The sequence below is a fragment of the Triturus cristatus genome, chromosome 4_1 (assembly GCF_964204655.1).
Source record: "Triturus cristatus chromosome 4_1, aTriCri1.1, whole genome shotgun sequence".
Lineage (NCBI taxonomy): Eukaryota > Metazoa > Chordata > Amphibia > Caudata > Salamandridae > Triturus > Triturus cristatus.
The window spans coordinates 630,875,080-630,898,437 of NC_140585.1; the positions used below are offsets into that span (position 1 = coordinate 630,875,080).

A 23,358-nucleotide genomic window follows, 5' to 3' on the forward strand; every position below is an offset into this window, starting at 1 on the left:
GTCTTGAGGAGTCTCCTGAAGGCCAGCAGGTCCTGGGTCTGTTGCAGGCGAATGAGGAGGGTGTTCCAGGTTTTTGCGGCGAGGTGGCAGAATGATCTGCTGCCGGCGGTCGCTCGTCGGATGCGGGGAACGGTGGCGAGGGTGAGGTTAGCGGAGCGAAGCTGGCGGTTCGGGGTGTAGAAGGTGAGTCGTTCGTTGAGGTATGCTGGTCCGGTATTGTGGAGTGCTTTGTGAGCGTGGGTGAGGAGTTTGAAGGTGATCCTCTTGTTGACAGGGAACCAGTGCAGGTCTTTCAGGTGGGCTGTGATGTGGCTGTGGCGGGGGATGTCAAGGATGAGGCGTGCAGAGGCGTTCTGTATGCATTGTAGTCGTTTCTGGAGTTTGGCTGAGGTTCCTGCGTAGAGAGCATTGCCGTAGTCCAGCCTGCTGCTGAAGAGGGCCTGGGTGACCGACCTTCTGGTTCCGGTGGGGATCCATCTGTAGATCTTGCGGAGCATGCGGAGGGTGTTGAAGCAGGAGAAGAAGACAGCATTTACTTGCTGGGTCATTGACAATGTTGAGTCCAGGATGACCCCCAGTTTGTGTGCGTGGTCAGTGGGTGTCGGTGCAGCTCCCAGTGTGGCCAGCCACCATGAGTTGTCCCAGGCGGAGGGGGTGGATCCGATGATGAGGACCTCCGTCTTGTCCGAGTTCAGTTTCAGGTGGCTGTTCATCATCCATTCGGTGATGGCCTTCATTCCTTCGTGGAGGTTGGATTTGGTGGTGGTGGGGGCCTTGGTGAGGGAGAGGATCAGCTGGGTGTCGTCGACGTATGAGGATGTGGAGGTCGTGTGATCGGACGATGCTGGCGAGCAGTGCCATGTAGACGTTGAAGAGTGTCGGACTGAGGGACGATCCTTGGGGTATGCCGCAGATGATCTTGGTGTCTTTAGAACGGAATGGGGGGAGGCAGACACTCTGGGTTCTGCCGGTGAGGAAGGAGGTGATCCAGTCCAGGGCTTTGTCGCGGATCCCTGCGTTGTGGAGGCATGTGCAGAGGGTGTGGTGGCAGACGTTGTTGAAGGCGGACGAAAGGTCCAGGAGGATGAGGGAAGCGGTTTCTCCGTTGTCCAGCATGGCCCTGATGTCGTCGGTGGCGGCGATGAGGGCTGTTTCGGTGCTGTGGTTGCTGCGGAATCCAGATTGGGACGGGTCCAGGATGTTGTTCTCTTCGAGCAAGGAGGTCAGTTGCCTGTTGACAATCTTCTCGATGACTTTTGCCAGGAACGGGAGTAGAGAGATGGGCCGGAAGTTCTTGAGGTCCTTGGGGGTCTGCCTTGGGTTTCTTGAGTAAGGCGTTGATCTTGGCGTGCTTCCAGCTCTCCGGGAAGGTGGCGGTCTCGAAGGAGCTGTTGATGATCTTGCGGAGATGGGGTGCGACGGTGGAGCTTGCTTTGTTGAAGATGTGGTGTGGGCAGGGGTCGGATGGTGAGCCGGAGTGGATGGTGTTCATGTTTTTGATTGGGTCGTTGTCGTTGACGTGGGTCCAGGAAAGCAAGGGGTCGATGTGGCTGGGGGGCGGTGAGTCTGAGGTGTCGGTGTCTGTCGGGTGGGCCTGGTTGTTGAAGCGGTCGTGGATGTCTGCAATCTTGCGGTGGAAGAAGGTTGCTAGGGAGTCGCAGAGGTCTTGTGATGGAGGGATGTCGTTGGGAGTTGGAGCAGGGGTTGGAGAGTTCCTTCACGATGTTGAAGAGCTCTTTGCTGTTGTTTGTGTTGTTGTCGATGCGCTCTTTGAAGGAGGTCCTTTTGGCGGTTCCAACCTTCACTCCATCGCAGTCATTCTGAAGTTGTTCCTAGAACCTGGCCCACTGAAACTGTTGTCTTTCCATAGTGCTTGACTGTTTTGAGACGCTTTTTGGCTTAAAACTTAAAAAGATCCATATCTCCAGTTCCTCTTACCCTATTTTTATGACCTTGGTGTCTATATCATATAATTGTTCTCTATTTTTCTGAATTGGTTTGGAAATGTTACTGTGTTGTGTTCTTTACTTTAAAATTGTTGTTGCTGCTTGAACTTAGCACATGCTTCTCTGGGAATTGGCTGCTGGCTGCTGCTTGTGCCATAGCTACCATGGGTTGAGAACAAATCAGATGAGGGTTTTGATCTGACCAGAGTTGGATTATTAAGTTAGTAGTAGAGCCCTCTCTACCAAATTAATCCCCCATTTCTGACACAGCCATAAGTCAATCTTGGGAATTTGTATTCAAAGAATGTGAAAGCAATGGCCCTAGTAATGAAAGGTAACAGACATTTTCCTTGCGACTTGGTTAGACTTTTTCAATGCTCTACTGACTGTAAAGTATAAACTGAAACAGCAGTGATGATGCTGAAGTCATTCTTGGTCTCAACCTTCTGCCATAAGATTGAAGTTCTTCCTGGAGCATGACTATGTTGTGACAGCTGGTACAACATTCACAACTAGCAACGAGGATGACTGGAGAAAGAAGAAAAAGAGGACTCTGAAGATTTCAGCCCGAGTGAGAATCTTGAAAGTAAGTAAAGCAGGAATGTAAGCAGGTATTTAAAAAAATCATCTTGTGGTATGAGGCAAAAACGTTTACAAAATACTGCTGGTGCTGTGGCATAGACTCCCACTAGCTAACTCGCTAAAGAGGTGCTATTCCTTCTCAAAGCATGGAACATAATCATGCAGTTGATATGATCTGAGTGTCACTTCACATGTAGGAGAAGTCCTATCATGGCTAGTGTACACAAGGGAGATATCAATAGCGTGGAGGTGAACGTTTCTGATCGCCAACACATTTAGCCACGGTTCATGTGCTCAAGCCCATCTTTTTCATTTGCATCTAGTGGAGTGAGAAAAAATCCTTAGTAATAGAGCATTGTTTACAGAGTAAGAAGGGGCAGGAAAGGACTTAGTTTTTGTCCAAAGAGACACATATATTTCATAACTTTGTGCAACTTTACTGATTTCATGCTAGATTACAGGGTTGCCATGTATGATTGCCATATAGGTAAAATGTTTACGTACGTTACACGAATTGGTATGTAAACAACCAGTTAAACAAAACCAATACCTACCGAAGAGCTGAATTTACAACAATGCCCAAAAATATGTGTCCACCTTATATAGCGTGCTAGCCTATCCTACATGTGTATACCAAGATCACCAGTCACAAGAAATATCACACTTCACGCGACCTCCGTTTTAAACGATGCTCTAGCAGTTATTAAAACTGAGCACAAGTAAATATAATGTTAAAAACAACGCCATGCTGTTGTGCTGTAAATTACACAATACACTGCATGATGAGTTTAGTTGTAGTTTTCAATCAAACATGCATGTGCACTTTGCACATTCCCAGTATCTCGTGCAGTACATATTAGTAGTTCACACTCAGAGACCAAGAGGAATGCATGTTCTGCTTCCAACATGGGCACTACCTACCTTTCCTCAGAACGCTCGGCCCCTCGCCATCATCCTCACACGCTGCTTTCCAGTCCAGCCGCTTCTCCTTGCCACCGTTTTCTGGGGAGTTTTCATCTAAAAGTTCCAATTTTTTATACGATGGGTTCTCACAGCAGCCTTCCCAGATCACCACCACACCCATATACGAAGAATGTTTGTGTATACAAAAAGTATGTGTGCTTTCAGAGGGTCTCAGAATAACTTGGCATTTTAGCCAAACTTTACTGACGTCGCAGTTTGGCATCCACTGTCCAGTACAAACGGTCATTGCATATTTGTGCCACCCACAGACGGGGAAAGCGCGAGAGGGCACACTTGCCGCGTTCATTAGTTTCTTTTCCAAACGAAAGACAATAAGACGTGAATAAACGCCACTCTGTGTGTCAGTGCATGCAGAGAGCAACGGGGCAGGGTGCCCAGCTGCGAGCTTTCATTACAGGGAGCCAAGTGTGCAGAGCACACAGGAGACAGAAGGGAAGAATTGGGAAACCAAAGCGAGTAAGAATGTTTTAAAGCAATTCATTTAATGATGAGGATTCCTGAAGTTTTACAAAATAAACACGATTAACTCTGGTGCTGAATGGAACATGCCATTGAAAGGGGTACAGGGGAAGAGTTTAAGTATTTCTGAGAGAAACGTACCTTTTTCACTTCCATTTACATAGTGCGGCGGCTTGTTTTTGTCTATGCTGTTAAAGCTTTGACTTCTCCGATTCAAACTGGAGGCTCCCTGGCCCTTGGCACTGCTGCCCGCAGCTGGCACCCTCGAGGGCCCTGGAAGTCTGGAACAGGAAAATCGACAATTAATTTCCTAAGCAATAACAAAGTATAAAAAAAAAAATCACAGGGTGGGTTGTATTTTAAGACCTTAACCAGAGAACGAAAGGCAATTTCCACACATTGTACAGTCATCGCACACGGCCCAGTCCTCGGGCTCAGCTTCTGCAGCCGGCAATACCGCGCAGTGTGAGCGGACAGGGTTAAACCCAATACAACTGTCAGTATCAATTAACAGCAAAGAAAAGTCAATAACGTGGCACACCAGACGCTGGAAACACAATAACAGATTACAACAGTGAAAGCAAATTAAGCTAAGTATGATGCAACTGGCGCTCAAGGGCGATCCAAGGTCAAGTGAACGGCTTTACTGACAACTTGACTTTCCACTGAGAGGACTTTTTCGGGCCTGTCTCGTCACAAGTTTAAGATGATGGCCACGTGATTTCCAAGCACTATTAATAGCCTTAAACGTAAATGTGTAAATACGTATATTTCACATTTGGTAAATTTGTTTTCTTCTCAGATTAGCAGTTCTGTAATCTTGATCTATCGTTTTTCAATTGAAAAAAAATGGCAATTGCGACTGCTGTATGCCAGTTGTTGCATCAATGCGACTGGTGTCAAACGGGGGCATCAGGCCTACTCCTATGTAAATGAATATGCCATTCATTCCCAGTTTTTCATGGGGTCTTTTTATGGTCTCCTACTAATGCACCTGCTGTTGCATTAGATACGCTGACAGTTTTACAATTCTATCCGGTGAAGTGGTGGAAGTGGTGTGGGTGTTGCAGACCTCTGTAATCCACCTATAGGAGTTCTTCAAAAGGATTTTCCTAAGGAGCGAGACACATATGGCTATTGGCTGGCTAGAAAGGAAAGTGAATGGCCAAAGACTGTTACGACTAAGAACAACCCTCCATACAACCGGCACAGGGGTACAATACATAGATTTTCTTAAATTGTGCTTGCCTTGACAGTTGCGAAAATATAACATTATTGAAGGTTTCCTATCACAATAATAAACAACCATGCATTTCAATTTTTAGAACTTTAATTTCCCTTTTTCAATGAATTAGATGAATGAGCATAGCTGCCAAAAAATAAAAAAGTAAGAAATAACAAAACATTACAAATATAAAAGGATAGAAAATAGTAATACCATGTGGTGGTTCGAGCAGTTTCCCTTAAGTTTCCGAATATATTGTCACATTTGACCTGAAAGTGCGGTGAAGACTTGCCCACTGCCCCAGGGCATTGCAGGTGGCCATAGACTGCTGTTTCATCCCCAGGAATCAAGGGGATATCTATTGTTTACTTTCTAAGTTCATTTTAACAGAAGACACGTGGGCTATGTACAATCAATGATATCCTATTTAAGAGGGTTACATTCTTTGGATCTTCGTCCCCTATCACTTTTTGCAGGCTCTCTCATTTGTCCCTTTCTGATTGCAAGTTCTCATCCTTAATCTCAACTAGCTTCACATACATGTGTCACCCTTCAAAAACATCCCCTGCAAGCCTCACATCTGTGTGTACCAATTGCATTCTAGGTTCTTCAGATAGCAACTATTTATCTAGGTCTTTGTGTGAACCTTCAGGTGATTGGCCCCAGTAACGGAACCTGCACAGATGTGAGAGGGTCACCAACTTAAATCTCGTGTTTCCCTTTTTCTATAGGAGGTGTAACCCAAGCAGACAATTCTGAAGTGACGGACTACCCACTCATTCAAAAGCATGACCCTAGTGTGTCTACACTCCCACCCAGAAGTTGGCCATTACTGTGCTTTTGTAGACCGTGTGCATGAAATCTGCATCCAGCCATAGCAAGGTCCAGTTCCCGTTGTAACTGGTCCACGGGTCAGGGATGCTTGAGCACATTATGTCTCTGTGGACACACAGGAGGTCAGCCAACAGACCCTTGAAGTCCATTTCTTAGTCGTGGGTAGAAGTGAAGCTGGTCCAGGCCTTTTGGTGTCCACGTAGGTTACGGACAGCAGATCCAGTCCTCTTCTGTTCTGCCGGAGGTCCAGAAAGTGTTCTGATTAGCTAGGGGTTCGATGCTACTTTTGCTCAGTTTGCTAGTTAGTGGGTGGGGGTGATTCCTTGATCAATGAGTAAGAGGTTTCCAAGGACAACCCTTTTCCGCACACCCTGTTTGCCTAACTGAAAACTACCCTGTAGTGTACCATTCTTGGTGAAAATCAACTTTTCAAAATATTTCTGTCCATGGAAGGAGCTTGTGGAACATATAGGCATATAGGGGTGTGTTTAAAGTAATGAGCAGTTTCCTCCCACTCCGCCACACCAAACTGGGTTCAACTCCAGTGAGATTAAAACTAGCCTTAAAAGGTGCATTTTGTGATCAAAAGACCCCTCTTCTCCAGGGTTCTCTTTTCACTAAACTATAAAAGCATATGTCTCCCAGGCCTCTTAACCTACTTGAAGTTTCTCAACACTCTTTAACCTTCCTGCTTGGGTTATGTTAGGTCACATTCTTCCCTCAACCCATCCTGGCATGCCAAGTCCCTTGTCTCTACTCTGACAGCAGTATTTCAAAAGTCATCAAAGCAGCACTTACCTGCCAGTGCAGGGAAGCCAATGCCAATTAGCCTGCAGGGGATTCAAGCAGGCAAAGGATAGCTTTTAAAAACTTACTTTTCCTTTATAATCATTAAAAATCAAACTTCATTCTTGAATTATATTTGTAATAACTATTAAAAACATAGCTTATTCCAAACCAAAGAAACATGATTATCAAATTAATTGTACTTTAGCTTTTTCTTTATAGAACCAGCTACAGTCCTATCAGTGAAATAGCTTTTGGAGATGTGTGTATGTAGGAACATGCAAATATAAGATTTATACATGTTCTACTTTTAAATGCCAGACACTCTACCTTGTGGGCTACAAAGCCTTCGTAGGGGTGAATTAATATTTAAAAGTAAGGGTTCTCTCCAGTCAAAAGGTTTATTTTGACAGGACAACTTTCAGGTTTAAAAGCTACAAGAGTCAGGCTACACAATAGGCACTGCAGTTCACAGGTGACATTTAACTTTCTATGCCATTGATGTATTTTCTTACGCCAGACACTATGGCATTACTGGAAAGTAAAATATGCCAATTGGGAATTAGCCAACAACAGTAGCAAGTGCTCAGAGTTGAAAAAACAACAGCATCAGTCCACGAAAAAATTGAGGTTTCCTCACAATCAAGAATGGCTTGTAAGTTTTATAGTCTGACGGATTGTTTCTGGTTTTAGGCTGTGTCAGTAGGCTGCTACAACATTATGTGCAGGAGGTGCCCCCCTTTCAGACCCTCCTCTCAAACATCTAGGAGTCTATCCAGTAATACTTTCAGGTCACATTTGTAATATTCAGTTGGAAGACCATCTAACCCTGGGTTTGCTCTCCCCTGCATAATCAATATTACTAACCTTATTTTCCCCCCAGTTACTAATGCATCCAGGTCACCTCTGTCCCCAGGTAGAAGCCTAGGAAGAGTGACTCTTTCTATTTAGTCTTGAGTATGGTTGATGTTGTTTATGAATAAGTCAGGCCAGCCTTATTCCATATTTGTCTCCTTCCTTCTCTACGTAACCTCTGCCTAAAAGATGCGTAGAAGTCTCTGTCCAATTTATTGCACAGGGGCCTCAGTTATCTTTGTTTCTTGGCAAAGATTATTTGAGCTCCCTGGGAGTTCACTGGAGCCTCCTCTTATTGGGCTATATTTCTAGTTCCAATTTTTTAATATCTGCTCTAAGTTGTGCCGAAGATCTGCATATCTTGCTTAGACACAATCCACATATTACCATCTTCATTACATCCAATTCAATAGCTAGTAGAGATGAGATATCTCAGTTATGCCTAAAATACTAAGGTTTTTCCAACATTACCCGAAAATCTGGGTCTAGGTGGACCTCTTTCCTTAACCTCCAAGATGTAATGCAGACAATAGTGCGATCATGTGTATATGTCAAATAGAACAGTGCATGGTTGAACAGGGATAAGAATATTTTAAGACAAGAGATGGAAATATACTAAAACTGGAAACCAGTTATTAACTAATAACCCAGAAAAATAGGAGAAATAGTACAAAAAAAGAAAAAATTGAGAAAAGTAAAGTTTATGGTTTCAGATACGTCAATGGGAACATTGGTTAACACTGGCTGCTATCAAAGTGAAAGTACGTCTATGGGAAAATAAAAATGTAAATAAAAAAGAAGGATATAAAAAGACTTTTTTTTAGCTGGCTTTGATAATAAGTAATCATATGGTTAAGAATATTAAATGGATCAAATTATTGGGTTCTGGTTGATGTTTAAAGTTATCTTAGATTGAATCATTTTTCTACAGAAACATGCAGAAAAATGTCTCCAATGGAATGGCTAAAAGGCTTCTCCCACTGAGGCCCCCACGAGTTGGTATGAACAATTCCGGTCATCATAGTGAAGAGATCAGAGTGGAAAAAAAAGCTCCAGGTGGTCAAAGGTGTTCTGCACTGGCTAATGATTGATTCAAGGTCCTCACATCCTGAGTGGGTTCTCCTGCTAAAGACTCTTGTTGTGCTCTGACAGACAGTTCACGGCACAGCAGGTTGGGCGAGCAGAGGAAAATCAAGCAGGCCTCCACAACCTCTAATTGAGCTGGCTTAGCTCATACCAGAAAGGTTTGTTAAAATTAAAAATACTTCAATCAGAATGAAGCGCTGGCGTAGGACAGTAGTTGGACTGTGGTAGTCACTTCACTAAATTTCCAGATTGAAGTCCACATGTTTGAAAGTTCTTTTGTAGATATGTTTTATTATTTAGCAGGGACAGCATAATGAACAGGGAAGTGGACAATAGCCATTTTGCAGACCACAAATCATTGCGTAACCAACAAACACAAATTCTAGGTTGCTTTATTCATAACCAGGCAGAACAGCATACTCAAATTAAGAAGGTAGGAGCTGTACAATGCATGGATATGGCACAGGAAATATTGGCAGGGAGGGGGCGGTGGGCCACACACGCACACATATACACTTACTCACTCACACCCATGCATTCACAAACCCGCACACATACACCCATTCACAAAACTCACTCACAACAAATTAATACAATTTATACATACACGCATGCACCAAATACTCAAAAAAATAAAACTTACCTGCCCGCAAGCTCCTGGAGAGAAAAGCTTTGGAGGTCCAAAGAGGGTTGGGACTGCTTCCTTCTCTCATTGGCTGACCTTGTGTCAACCAATGAGGAGAGGCAGCAATCCCTCACTCTTCACAGAGTGGGATGGGGTCAGTGAGACTTGCTGATCTCTTGGGCCCCACCCTGTGACGAGGTGCCACTGATTGACACTCAGCCCTTGATACTTCAGGGCTTAAAACTGAAGTGCAAAGGTACTAAGCAATCAGTAAAGCTCTCACTCATCACGAGGGGGAATGCGTTGGGGCACTTTTGCTACAGTGAGGAGGTCACGCCCACAGGGTTGTGAAATCCTTAGTCTGGCAAAGTTCAGTTAGGGTTGCCAGGAGCACATTTAGAGCATGCCTAGTTTCTGGCTGCTTGACCTGAACAAGAAGAAAGCCTGTCAGGCTGACCTTTGCTCAGCATGATAGACACTCTTCTTCTCCAGAAAAAGGTGAGGGGGCATGGCCCCTCCGCCTGTATGAATGGGTCGAGGCTGGTGCATGTCAAGACAAGGCCGTCACTATGGCCTGTCTTGTCCCAGATGATGCACCCCAACTACTGATGGAAGTTAGCCGAGGTGAGTGATGGGAATGCAACAAGGCCCACTAACTAAATCCTCGATAAACCTCAGGATATAAAAGAAATGGTCATCACACGAGGCAAAATTAAAATAATGCATGCTTAATTAACACCTCAGATTGAGTGGGCTAAGACCCTAAACATGCAGTCAGGTGAGGAAACATTTTAAAAGTCAAGAGGTCCTGTGTGTCGGCCACTACTAAATAGCGACGTAAAGTAAGTGCTAATGGGGCTGACTGGTACCAACCAGCACAAATTAACCAAGGCACTACAGTGGAGAGACTGGCACTTACGTGTATTTCCGTTTAGTATGCCATAGCTTGGTCCCTCAGACTGTATGTAATGTACATGAGAGTTTTGGGTACAGGATAGGTGGGGTCCGCCGCTGCCCACATTTATGTAGCCCCTAAAATTGTGTGGTGCTCTATAGGGTTTATTGGTCAGTGTTGCTGTCTGTGTTTCTCGCTGTATGTCTCTTGAGTACTGCTCTGATGATACACCCACTTTGCAGAATTCTTTGTAGAGTGAAGTACATCATCTGGCTTTAAGCTTACTTCCTGCAAGTACAAGACTTAAGTAAAAAAACAAACCAAGACCGTGAAGACTGTGCAACCCCAAAGAATGTAGTGCTGATAAAACAAACAGGTTTTCTCCCCGATATGGAAACCATAGCAAATATAATATTAGATTTGCTGATAGAAAATGCCTTTAGCAAACACTCTATTAAATGACTCTTTGTGAACTTAAAAACCACTTTGGACAAGGTCCTAACAGCAACCTTGTGGGAATATTTAGACTGATGGGGTATTCCAGAAAAACACTTAAAAGCATATTAATGGTGGACTACTATATGGAAATATAAGTTGTTAATTAGGGCAAGGACATGTGAGTCTGTTAGTTGGATTGAAGAGGATAAGGGAGGGAAAGAGGAGGGAAGAGTCTAGAAAGAGTTATTTGGAAGATCATAGTAGTAAAATGAGGTTTGGGATGAGTCAGAGAGTGGGGGTAAAGGATATACTGAAAGAGATATAGGATGAGAAAGAGTAGTGAATTGGAGAGAGTTGAAGTTTCTTTTCCTACATACAATGAGAGTAAAGTAATACATATGTAGATACGTAACTACAGAAAAAGGTATACATGTACATGGAAAATAATAAAGAGATATAAGGTTGTATTATATAGAGTCCCATATGTACATGTATGGATAAATATTTAGAAACTCAAACTTTCAAATGTTGCTGTACATAAAGCAAGCTAATTTATTTGTTGTTATTAAGTTTTGGGGTAATTTATTCATTTATATTTATTATATATTTTTGATATTTTTATATTTCTTTATATTTCCCCCAATATTTCAATAGTATAGCACTTCGATATTATTATGATCACATTTACACATTGTGATAGATAAAATAAAACAGAGACCCATCAGTAAAATAAAAAATTACTCATATATATATATGTGTGATTTTGTGCTTAACATGTGTATACATATATTTTAATGTATACTTTTCATATATTTGTATTTACATAGGTAATATATACATTTGTTAAGCAGACCTATTAGAATTTCTATATATATTTCAACCGTAAGTAGTATATATATTTGTACAAAGAAATGCACATTTCTAAATGCATACATGAAATCAATTTATATATATTTACATACACAAGCACATGCGGCACATTTGTGTTTTGAGTACTGTGGTCATGTAGGAAAGAGCCAACTCTCAAGTAGTTTTCTGAATATAAGATAGGTATCTGTGGTTTTTATGTCTGGGGGTATTGATTCCATAGTTTGGCTGCTTCAACTGAGAAAGATGTACCATCATTGTTTTTTTTGGGGGGGGGGGGTTTGAGGCTGGGTGCCAATCTTGAGTGGAGGTTCCTTGGTTGTATGTATTGGGGATTTAATTCCTGATGAAAAGTGGTCCTGTTCCATGTATTGGTTTGTGGGTGATACATTGCAGCTTTAGGGTGGATCTTCTGACAACCGGTAACCTATGTAGGGCCCTCAAAGCAGAGGAGATATGGACTTGTGGCTTTACATTTTAGAGTAGTCTGGCAGCAGTGCTCTGAATTCATTGTAGTCTTTTCATAGTTGATAAAAATGATTTGTGGTAGGGGCCACTGGCGTAATCAAGTTTAGACAGTACAAGAGAGATAGTAGCCAGGACCTTGTGTGGAAATCCTACGTGGGCAAAGATGCATTGCAGAGTTTTAATAGTAATGAAGTTTGATCTTGCTAACTTATCTATTTAGGAGTTCATTGACAGCTTGGAGTCCATGGTAATTCCAAGGTTTCTTACTTTCTTGGACACTTTAGGAGATGGACCCAGATTGTCAGGCCAAGTGCTGAGTTGGTCATCATTTTTCCATTGCCACATGTGAGTATTTCAGTTTTGGAAGCATTCAATTTGAGATGCGTCCATGTCATCCACTGATCAACAGCTCGGAGGCACTACGTTTTTGAGTTTCCAATGTCATTGGGGCTTTCCAGTTTAAGAAATATTTGGGTGTCATCTGAGTAGTTATAGCATGTGACCTGAAATTCATTGATCATTGCCAGTAATGACTTAATGTAGATGTTGAAAAGCATGGGTGAGCTGGTAGAGCCTTGAGGGACACCTGCTTTTGTGAAGCACAGTTTGTATCATAAAGTGGAAGTATGGATGGCATTTGTTATGTTTTGAAGGTAGGGTGTGATCCAGTTGAGAACAGCCCCCTCTATTCCAGCTCCGTAGAAGCTTTGGATTAGAGTGTCATGATCAACTGTGTCGAAGGCAGCTGAAAGGTCCAAGAAAAGTATTGCAGCGAGCCCATTCCAGTCTACTGTGTTTTATGGTCATCCTAGATGGCAGTGAGGGTAGATTCTGTGCCTCTTCCTGGAAGGAATCCTGTTTGGATGTGAAGTGGTAGTGGTGGCTGTATTTTTGAAGGAAATACCCAAAATATAAAACATAGAAGCTGTTATAGATTTGGTAGCTTTGTATCTGGCACTTTTAAACCAACTTGGACAATGCACCTCGAAAACAATAAACGCAGATTTTGCAATCACAAAATAATAAAATCATTTGCATATTTCGTGCAACTGTCCAGCCTTACTAACTGAGCGAAAAAACCTATTCATGACACATACAATTAAATGAGTGTCCGCACATGCTGACATACCCTAACCTAATGCCTTAAAGGGAGAGAACTAGCACTTAAATATAAGCTTCATAAAGTGACAAATGTAGAAAAGAAATCAGAAGCATCAAATAAGGCACTTACGGAGAACAAGTCTGTCTCACACAATATGCTCCTGTAACAGAGTAATCGGTTTCCCATGCAGCACCAATTTGAAATCAGAGGCAAAATCTTCACTGACTGATTGAAATTCTAAGACATTTAAGAAGGCTCTTTTGTTTCTGAAATGCTCCAATAAAACCATCTATTCCTCTTCTTTAATAACACTGATTACTATATGTACCTGTGTTTGAATTTTGTTTTAGCTTTAATTATATGGCAAGACCGGAGGCTAATGTTATGCTTCTCTTAGCATGCGTTAATTTCAAAAGCAGAAGTCAAGAAACACAAAACCTACATTCCCCGTAGGACTTACTGCCAAAAAGATAATGGGAGAACAACAGTACTGCACTAGGAACACCAATCAAGTACCAGGGACACCTATAATACCTATCTTGACTGCAAACAGTCCTCTTTTCTTGCTGCTCAGAGTCAAGATAAGTATAATTTCTATATATGTGAAAGTTTTAAAATTGTACTTCTTATGGTATTTCTCACTTTAATGTTGTAGAGTGTTGAATACACTATCTGCTCTGTGGAAATGTTGTGTCTTCTTGTGGTTGCAATGTGACCAAAAGCTTCTTAATTTCATTGCACATCTGATATATTAACAGTTTGAGGTGTGCACTCTTTTCTGACAGTTATTTCAACACAACACTTGTTTGGGGGGCTACCTCCCCACCACAGCCCGATTTCTATCTACTGTGCTGCATAGGATGTAGCTCCATCTGGCTGCCTGAGTCAACATCGCCTTTTCAAGCCTTGTCTTCAAGGGCAAAGATTCAGGCAAGTCAACAGAGTTCAGCCCATACAATGCAACTCGTTTAAGCAGTATTTTCTCTCAGTGTCTCAACAACTGAGGGTCTGATTTGACTGCTAGGCCTACAGTATTCATATGCTGAGTTAATTCTGGATATTTACCCTTGATTAGAAATTTGGTTTTCTCAGTCAGTTTCTTTCTCAAATTCTCTTTGGGTATTCCTAATTATTTATTTAATAATTAATGTATTAGCACAAAACCTTTTTACAATGAATCCTGAATTCAATTCTCCTTTCTACTAAAAGGATGAGTAGGGTGACAATTTAAGAAATAATTTGAATTCCTATATCCAATCATCAGTACAACAAGTTGTGTCATCTTCCAAGGAAAATATAATAAAAATATTGAAAGAACTATGCAAAATACTATGAATAATAATGCTTTGGTCCAGTCCGCTGGCAATAGCAGAAAACACAAGACACAAAATATTACTGTTAACTTATATTCAACAAAAGAGCATGCTGCTACCACTACTCTTAATAATGATGATTTAACTACCAAGAAATCATCTTTTAGCAGTATGCAGTTGGTCGGTGCGTGTTCCTCACACATGAACAAGGGCAGTGACCCCCCCAGGCCTCCTTTAAAGGAGGGATTATTGTTAAGTAAAACATCCTTTACAAAAATAGCTATACAAGATGTCCTAAACACATATGATGATAATTATATTGATAACACTGATGATGATACTAACAAGGGTGATGAATCAGAGTTCTGGGTTGGTTCTTTGGATAATAAAATGCAAATTGGCCCTTTCTCCAAAATGAGGGGATTCAAAACTGAAGGAATTAAATTATTAGATTATGAGGGCCAGTCTATGTATGACCCTATGCTGATACTCTATCCTAATTCCACTGAGTGTCTACCTCCAGATCATGTGAGGGATTCTATTTCAATTAGGTTGCACTTGGCTTCAGACAAACAAGCTAGAGCTAAGCTAGAATCCGAATGCTCCAGTCCTTCATTACCAAACAACATCACCACAACTCCCATTTTGGATCCAAATAGGTTTCTCAAAATTTAGTAGTGACTCTCAAACAACGGGAGGTTAAGGACTGGTCCATTTGCCAGGAGAAACTGCTTTCAATGGTGGGACCCTGATCGCTTATTTTACATGAAATAGAATTGCCATATTACAAAATATACAAGTCATTGATGCAAAGGAATTATCCATGTGGACCCAAATAACTATATGTCTATTGGGAAATGTGCACCCTGCAATGGATCAAGAAAGAATAAAGGTCTTTTTCTCAAACTGGACCCTAAAATGGCTCATTTAGGCCTATGGATGCAGGTATTAAGGCTGATGGAATGCTGTTCGAGGAGTCCTTCATAAAGGAACAAAGTTAATATGTAACAACTTTTACATCTTTGGATAACGGGGTTTTGCCAGGGCTAGCAGAGGAAGGAGTTGCATGCAGGCCTCTTTAACAGATTTCAGAACAGAGGTTCTTCTTCTATTTACAAGACTTTCAACCTCAAATATTCCCACAAAGGGGCAGAAATGTAAGAAGTTATGGAGTAACGGCACACAGAAGCACCAACTCAACCAGTATATGAAAATTCTGGCCTTCTTATAGGTGGGGACATTTAAGAATATAACTCCCAGAATGGCGGTCTATTACCGCAGGCCCTTGGATACTGTCCACAGTTCAAGATTTTCCTATATAACGTTATGAACCTCCTTCTCATGATTTTCTTCCTCAACCTCTAAAAGTCCCCAGAGCTAGACAACTTAAGATATCAAAAAGTTCAAGCCCGCCTTTAAAAACAAGCATAACAAGAAACCTCTCTTCATCTGTCTGGTTTTTTTAAGGACTATATTCCTACTAAAAAGAAGAAGAAAAATGCATCCACTGATAAATTTCAGGCATTCCATCCTATTTTTCACCTATCATCATTTCAAGATGTACTCTTGAATGCACTTAAGTGTTCCCTTCTGTAGGGGGCCTGGATGGTCCAATTACAGCTTCAAGGTGCGTATCTAACTACCTCAGTTCATCCTTGTTTCAGGAAATACCTTCAATTCCAAAAGAAAAACAAAATATACCAATTGTCTTCTCTCTCTACTGGTTGGTTGGTCTTCAGCACCTTTGTGCTTCACAAAAATATTGAAGCCAGTGGTTGCTTTACTCAGATCTCAAGTCACTTGTTTATTTATTTAGAGAAAATCCTTCAGATAGCGCAAAATATTTATACCCTATAGTCTCTGATTTTTGCCACAACTTCCCTGCCCCAAGATTTGGGTTTTATTCTCAACAAGGAGAAATCTGTCTTGATTCCTTCCAAAAAAGATAGAGTTGGGATTTCTTATAAATTCACACACTTCCACCCTAAATCTACCCCAGGACAAGGTGAAATCAACACAATCTGAGATTTCTCAAACGCTTCAGGCTTCGTCCATTTCCCTCAGATCTCTAGCAAGAATTGTAGGTATTCTATACTTGTCATTACAGGCTATATTTCCAGGTCCTTTTCATTATCAAGCCCCTCTGAGGTTAAACTTTTGACATCTCCACAAAGGTTTAGCTTACCCCGATTTAATAGATCTGGGTCAGGAATCTCGATTAGACCTTCAATGATGGCTAGTCCGCTACGATGCCTGGAATGGCAGAACAATTTTTTTTTCCACCCCAGATCTAATATTAGAATCAGATGCAAATGTGATAGGTTGGGGCGCCTGATGTGGTCAGTTCTTGCTCATAACAACATGGGCACAAACGGAATCCTCCATGTACATAAACTGTTTAGAGATCCTTGCGGGCTCCTTTGCAACTTGTAGTTTTGCAAAAAATAAAATAAATTGTTTAATTCTAATATACATGGACAATATAACAGTGGTGAGATACATAAATCACCTGGGAGGAACAAAAGTCAAACCTCTAGTGGAATAAGCAAAACGGTCTTGGGGATTCTGTAATCTACACAAGCTCTCTGCCAGGGCAGAGTATCATATGAAAAACCTCAACACAATAGCAGAGTGTCATTCTTGTTATCTCCAAGACTCAAGCAATTGGAGACGACATCCTTCCATTTTGAGCATCCACTTTCACAAATGGGGTAACTTTGCCATTGACCAATTCACCTCCAGACTCATCTTCTATCTTTCTACAGCTAGATATCAGATTATTTAGTCTTAGCTACAGATGCATTCTTCCAGGATTGGTCTTTAGAAACCGACTAAGTCGTTCTTCCATTTGCAATGATAAAAATGTTGCTAGCTCAAGTACGTCAACTAAAAGCTTTACTGATTTTATTAGCTTCCTTATGGCAAGCCCAAGTGTGGCATCCAACGCCTCTGGAACTAGCGGTAGACTATCCAATTTTACTTTCAACTTTTCCCAAACTTCTAAATTTCCATGGGCACATGGAAAACTTAAAAGTGAAAAACATTTTAACTCAAACTGCTTAGAAGGTATTGGGGCTGCCACGGCCAATCGTGAAATTTCATCAGAAGATGCTAACTAGATCAGAAAACCATGCACTCCTAGGTACTACAAAAGCATATAAATCACCATGGGCTGTTTGGACAAGCTAGTTTTTGTGAAAATCTATTGATCCCTTTTCAGCCAATATTACTTTGATAATAAACAACCTTGTATCGCAAGCAAGGGAGAGTCAAACTTACTGTACAATCAAAATGTATCATTCTGCAGCTTCGGCAAACAAGTTGGAAAATATCTCCTTGTTTGATGGCTTTTAAAGGGAGTAAGATTTCATAATACACCCCTTTCAAAATCCAGTCAGGTATGGGAGGTTAATTTTGCTCTTAATATGTTCATCGAGTGGTAAAATGATGCTGCTTTATCACTTAAAATTATTTCTGCTAAGTTAATGAAGTTGTTATGTTTGATTTCAAGCAAACATTTTTCTGATGTTAGAGCATTAGACATTTCTGCAAGGCATTTTACACCTACGAGAGTATTTTGTAATGTTCGGCGATATATACCAAGGACAATTTTATTTCTGTTTTCTATGCCTATTTTCCAAATCGAACTAAGCTTTGTGTAGGTAATTGTTTAAAGGTGTATGAACAAAAGACCAGTAATCTCAGAATGTCCTCTGCTACACAACTATTCATTTCTTTCAGAAAGCCTCACAATATAGTTTGTTCTACCAACGAGGCTCGATGGGTAACGTGGATAATGTCCCTTGCGATTATTGATATTTCCATTTTTGGAGTCCATTCTCCCAGAGGGGTCATGGCATCTAAAACCTTTAGGGTAGGATCTCATTTAGAGGCCATTCTCAAATCAGCAGACTGGTCAAATTATAATACTTTTTGCACATTTTATTCTAAACATGTGACTACACATACCTTGTTAGTACTTAACACGATTTAAACAAGCATAATATGAGCCTCCAGTGTTACCATAAAATGTAGATTTTACTAGTATTAATGTAGGAAATGTTCAATTTAATTAAATAATCAAACGTATTATCCGAGTGATCTGAACTAATTAAAAACTTTCTGCCCCTTCATTGTTTTGTGCTTGCCATCCAGACCAATTCACCTGCCTAGGAGGGTTTCGGATTACTTCAGCAACACCTGGTTTTATTCTTCAACAACCACATTTTCTAAGGATCTTCACGGTGTGACGGTATCCAAGACATTACCAGATTCAAGGAATACTTTCACAGACTTTTCTCAAGAACTTTTTACTTTACTGCTAGCCATTCACTTTGTTTTCCTAATCTTACCATTAATCCATCATAACTCAATGATTTCTGATTCAAGAAAAGTGGGCTGTTTGCAGTCAAGATAGGAATTATAGGCATTTCGTTTCCTGAATGGCGACCCTGCTGTACTTCTATTGTTCTCTGATTGGCTTGTTGGTCGAAATGTAGGTATTGTGTTTTTTTGCTGCTGCTATTGAAATAAATTAAAGCAAGTCAGGATAAGCATAGTATATGCCTCCATGTCTTTAATAAAATTGCGAATAGCTTTCATTAACACTGGTTAATGTACATTGCGTGTCGCACTCTATTAGGGCCTAAAAGCAAGGCTTTAAGTGGGCTGGGTCCTGTCACTGCTCAGAACCGGCAGTTCCAAAAAGTAGGTATTTAGACGAATCACTATCGGACTCTCCAATTTTGCCCTCACTCTCTGGGTGAAAAAAAATTCTTAAATATGCAGCCCTACCACTTCACTACCTTTGAGGTAACGTCAAAGAGACTCGTTATAGTTCATTCACAGTCTCTTCATGTCAGAACTGAAGCATTTTCAATGTCATATACAACGAAGCTGTAGTTTTTGCTGATTAATCCGATGCAACTAACAACCATTGACAAAGCCAATAGTCCTGGCTTGTTGTAAGTGTGTTTTTTTACTTGTAGCATTATATATCTGGATGTAATGACAGAAGCAGCAAAATACCAGTCGGGCGGCAGACTATGCTAAGCACAAATTTTTGGCATGTGTGTTTTTAAGCCACGCCCTTAATTTCATCGGCTACGCCCCTTTGAGATGAGACCACCCCTCCAACCCCGTTTTTTTTTTATCCCACTTAAAACCCTGGCTAAAAGTGCAGGATTTGGCACTGGCATGTGTCTGGAATCATAAAAATGGAAGGGAACAGACTGAAAACCAGAAATAATACTAGTAAGGCATAAAATTGGTGCCTCTTGAGTGATCAGATAACTTGAATATGAAGCTACAGCCTACATAAATTTATAATAAATAACAGTCTGTTATTGATAGTCCTAATTGCACATACTTACCACTGGGTTAACCATAGACTCTGACCGCTTGAGTTCAAAATAAAAAAGTTTAAAAGTATGTGACTACATTTCTGCTCTACCGCACAGCGAGGAAAAAGAACGAGTTGAACTGATGACAACACTGCACAGAATGAATGCTCACTTCATTCAACAATCGCCATGTGTTGGCTTATGCTGCCCTCTTATGTTCATCTAAGGTACATTCGAAATAATTTCAAGCATTTTGGAACACTGCTAATAAAAAATTCTTTCAAAGAAAAACCAGTTTACACTTCTGTTGTAGGGGCAGCAACTATGAACATTCTTCAAAACACACTAACAACAGTGCTACAATACTGCCGTTTATTGTAATTCAAGCTTTTATCCTGCTATGTAATCCATATTAATACGTACAAATAGTAAAATCACATGATCAGAGGTGTCTCGACCAGTTGTAGCTGCATGCGATTGCGCGTTGAAATGGGTTCCTCATTTTTTTTCCACGATCTCTGGAGTTTGTCTATTTACAGCCCTAATGCGCGAGACACGAGCGTCTTGTGTTACGCACCAGCTGAAGCCCAGCGGCCCAATCTAACGGTTCCTTTTATGGATTAGGTTGGCTGCCAGCCTGCCCCTTCCGTCTCTCATCTAAATACCACAGCAGACAGTCTGGGGGCCGCAGCTGCACGCAGTCTGACCTCTGCAGTGACCCGCGAATTCTAGTGCTCTGCTGTTTGCCTTAAGAATGCTCTAAAGCAAATGCAAAAATCCATTTCCCTCTCATTACACCACTTTAACAGGCCCTACAAAAGCCAGAAGGCCACGTGTCATCGGCAATGAAAAGAAAAGGAATGCATATATAAAATACTCTCAAATATGTACCTGTGCAAATGCAACACGTGTAATGTGAAATTCCTAAGTGTACATTGGAAAGAAAGTCAGTAACTTTTAAACAAAGATAATAGTAATGACTGTTTGTAGCATTTATGACGTGTAAAGGGTAAAAAAATCTGTGTAAAAAGAAAAAGAAGTTGCAATGGCTGTATAATTTGAAAAAGTAATTATATATTTTAAATTCAGCAGTAAACAGTATATGGATAACTACCCCCAAGCCCAGTTATCCACGTTCGTACCCTCCCGCAGGACAGGCGTCTAGCAAGAGGAAAATTTGACATCTCCCCGCCCAGACCAATAACCACAAGATCCTAATTCAACTACTTCACTGCCTGTTTTTTCTGTCCTCTGTGATGGGCAGGGATCAGGTCTGGTAAGAAGTATTGACGCGCCGGCGCGGCCGGCGACGGGATAGGGAATAAATAAAAAGCACTTACCTTGCGCTCGCCACATTGCCTACGCGATGGGGCGTGAGCAAGGTAAGTGGTTTTGTTTATTTTATTTTCCTTATCCCGTCGTATGCCAACTCCCCCACCCCCTGCCCTGCCACTCTTACCCGTACCGGCCACGCCTGTTAACATGTTTCTGTTCTGTGTGTTTTTACCATCAACTGAGCCATCACATGGCTCCCAACACACCACTTCAAAGATTCCCGGGCAGGCGAACGGAACAACGCTGCACTCACTTGTCACCTAGTGGCAAGAATACACACTGCACCTTTTGAAAGCAAATAGGGAATAAAGGTGAACTCGTGTGAGCGAGTAATTTAAGTACCAATCTACCCTGCTGAGCGTGCAAAAAACAGAAAAATCTGCCAGCAACCAACAAACGAGAACACATCACTGTGCTCCACTCCACTCCTCAAGAACAGATTATAGGATAAGGAAGCTATCGTCTGTAATTCACATTTAAAAGTAAATATATTAGGCATGTAGCAACACATGGATGAATATCAACAAAATCCTGCTCAACTCCAACCCCAAGGTCTGGTCATGCTATGATCGCTACTGAACACGATACGTTGCCACCACCCTGCTACACGCATGAACATGTGACAGGAACAATAGTCCTCTGTCATAGTTGAGGACTTCCTTGCTGCACAGCTCCAGATCCATCACAATCAATGACCAGATTATTGTCAAAGGCAGGCCTAGACCTTCCCCCATACACAAACGTAGTGTGAGGCTGGGGCCAAAATCAAATAAATGGGATAGCATATATTCCAATTTGAATATTGAGGACAGAAGTCATAGGTGTACCCCATGCAGGGACACTAGCATCCGAAGAAGGATGCCTATTTTCATGTTCAAACACAACCTTGTCGTTTTCAGGTTTTTTTCAACTTACTACTCATGGAAGACACTATCAGTTCTGTTGATTCTCAGATAATCGGATATGATAGGAAATAAAGTGGCTACGTAGGATCAGGGAAGGTGTTGTCCTCAATAACTGATGCCCTGAAAGGTACGATTCAAAACAGCATCTGAAATGTCAATTAAGTAATAAGCCTTGAGACTCAAAATGGGTCCATAACAGTAAGTTACAAACCATGAAGGCTTATTAAAAAAATTAAAGTGGAATACAGAAGGCAAACTATTGGTAGTCTCCAATCAGACAAAATGCATAATAATCAGCCATGGAGAATTAACATAATTCTCAGAAATAATTCACCATAAAGGCTGCCAGCATTTAAACAGATGCACTATGCGCAAAATCTGGAAAACAGTCTAAAACCAGAATAAGCAACAGATTAATCGGACAGCATTCCTCGCAGCTTGGAGAAAGGACACAAAGAGCCTCAAAGTCATGGCTTTTTATAAACAAATTCATAGTGGAAACCAATGGAAATCGCACGGCATAAGGTGAGCAAATGTATAACATGTTCATGAATCAAAATACAGTGTCGGACGGTACGGGGGTGGTGGGGAGGGAAAGGTGGGTTGGGAGGGAGGTTTAAAATAGTTCACTTACTGATCGTAGCGTCTTTCCTCTGTCTTTCCCTAGTTGCCCCTCTGCGCCGGCCGGAAGAAGGAAGCACCCAGGCTCCCCTGAGCTAATCACAATGCTGCAATGCGATTGGTCTGAGCGCCGCAGTTCGTCACTCAGATGGGGAATGGAAGCCTGGGTGGAGAACATACAAAGTGCGCTTGACGGTTTGACCAGGCCAAGACTGCTGGCAAAACCATCATGCACACTTTAGAGTACATCTACCTCTCCTCATCCCGGCCCTGCCCAACACTGGTGGATAAATGATAATAACTTACTTTATTATCATTTTATTTTTTCTTTCACACTGCTCCAAAAGCAGTGGGGCGACAATCCTCTGCCTTAGCTGAGGGTTCGCCACTGTCAAAATACAATATTAATATGTCACATAATACCATCATTCCAGCACTTTTAAACTCCACTCTGTGAAAGCTAAATAAAAGAATGAATCTACAGTGAACAAGGCAGGAAGAGACCTTGGAAAGACCTTGGAGAGAAACAAACTAACAAAATAACCTGGTTGGAGGCTCTCCAAGAACAGCATGTCTTCACAAAGCATCAGTGCACATTAGGCTGCATGCTGAGTCACTGAGAAATGAAAGCATTATGAAAATATGGCTACTCTATAATCTAATATGGAATCAAGGACTAATTGATGCCTA

General features: G+C 41.5%; 1 protein-coding gene across 3 annotated transcripts in view; it reads right to left on the bottom strand.

Moving 5' to 3' along the window:
• NAV3 (neuron navigator 3) overlaps positions 1-23,358 on the bottom strand; it is a 1,112,283-nt gene that overhangs the window by 656,909 nt on the left and 432,016 nt on the right. For all 3 annotated transcript variants that reach the window (XM_085653004.1, XM_085653005.1, XM_085653006.1), the window contains exon 7: positions 4,113-4,252. In XM_085653004.1, coding sequence (XP_085509130.1) covers positions 4,113-4,252 — 140 coding nt within the window. The remainder of the gene's footprint in view (positions 1-4,112; positions 4,253-23,358) is intronic.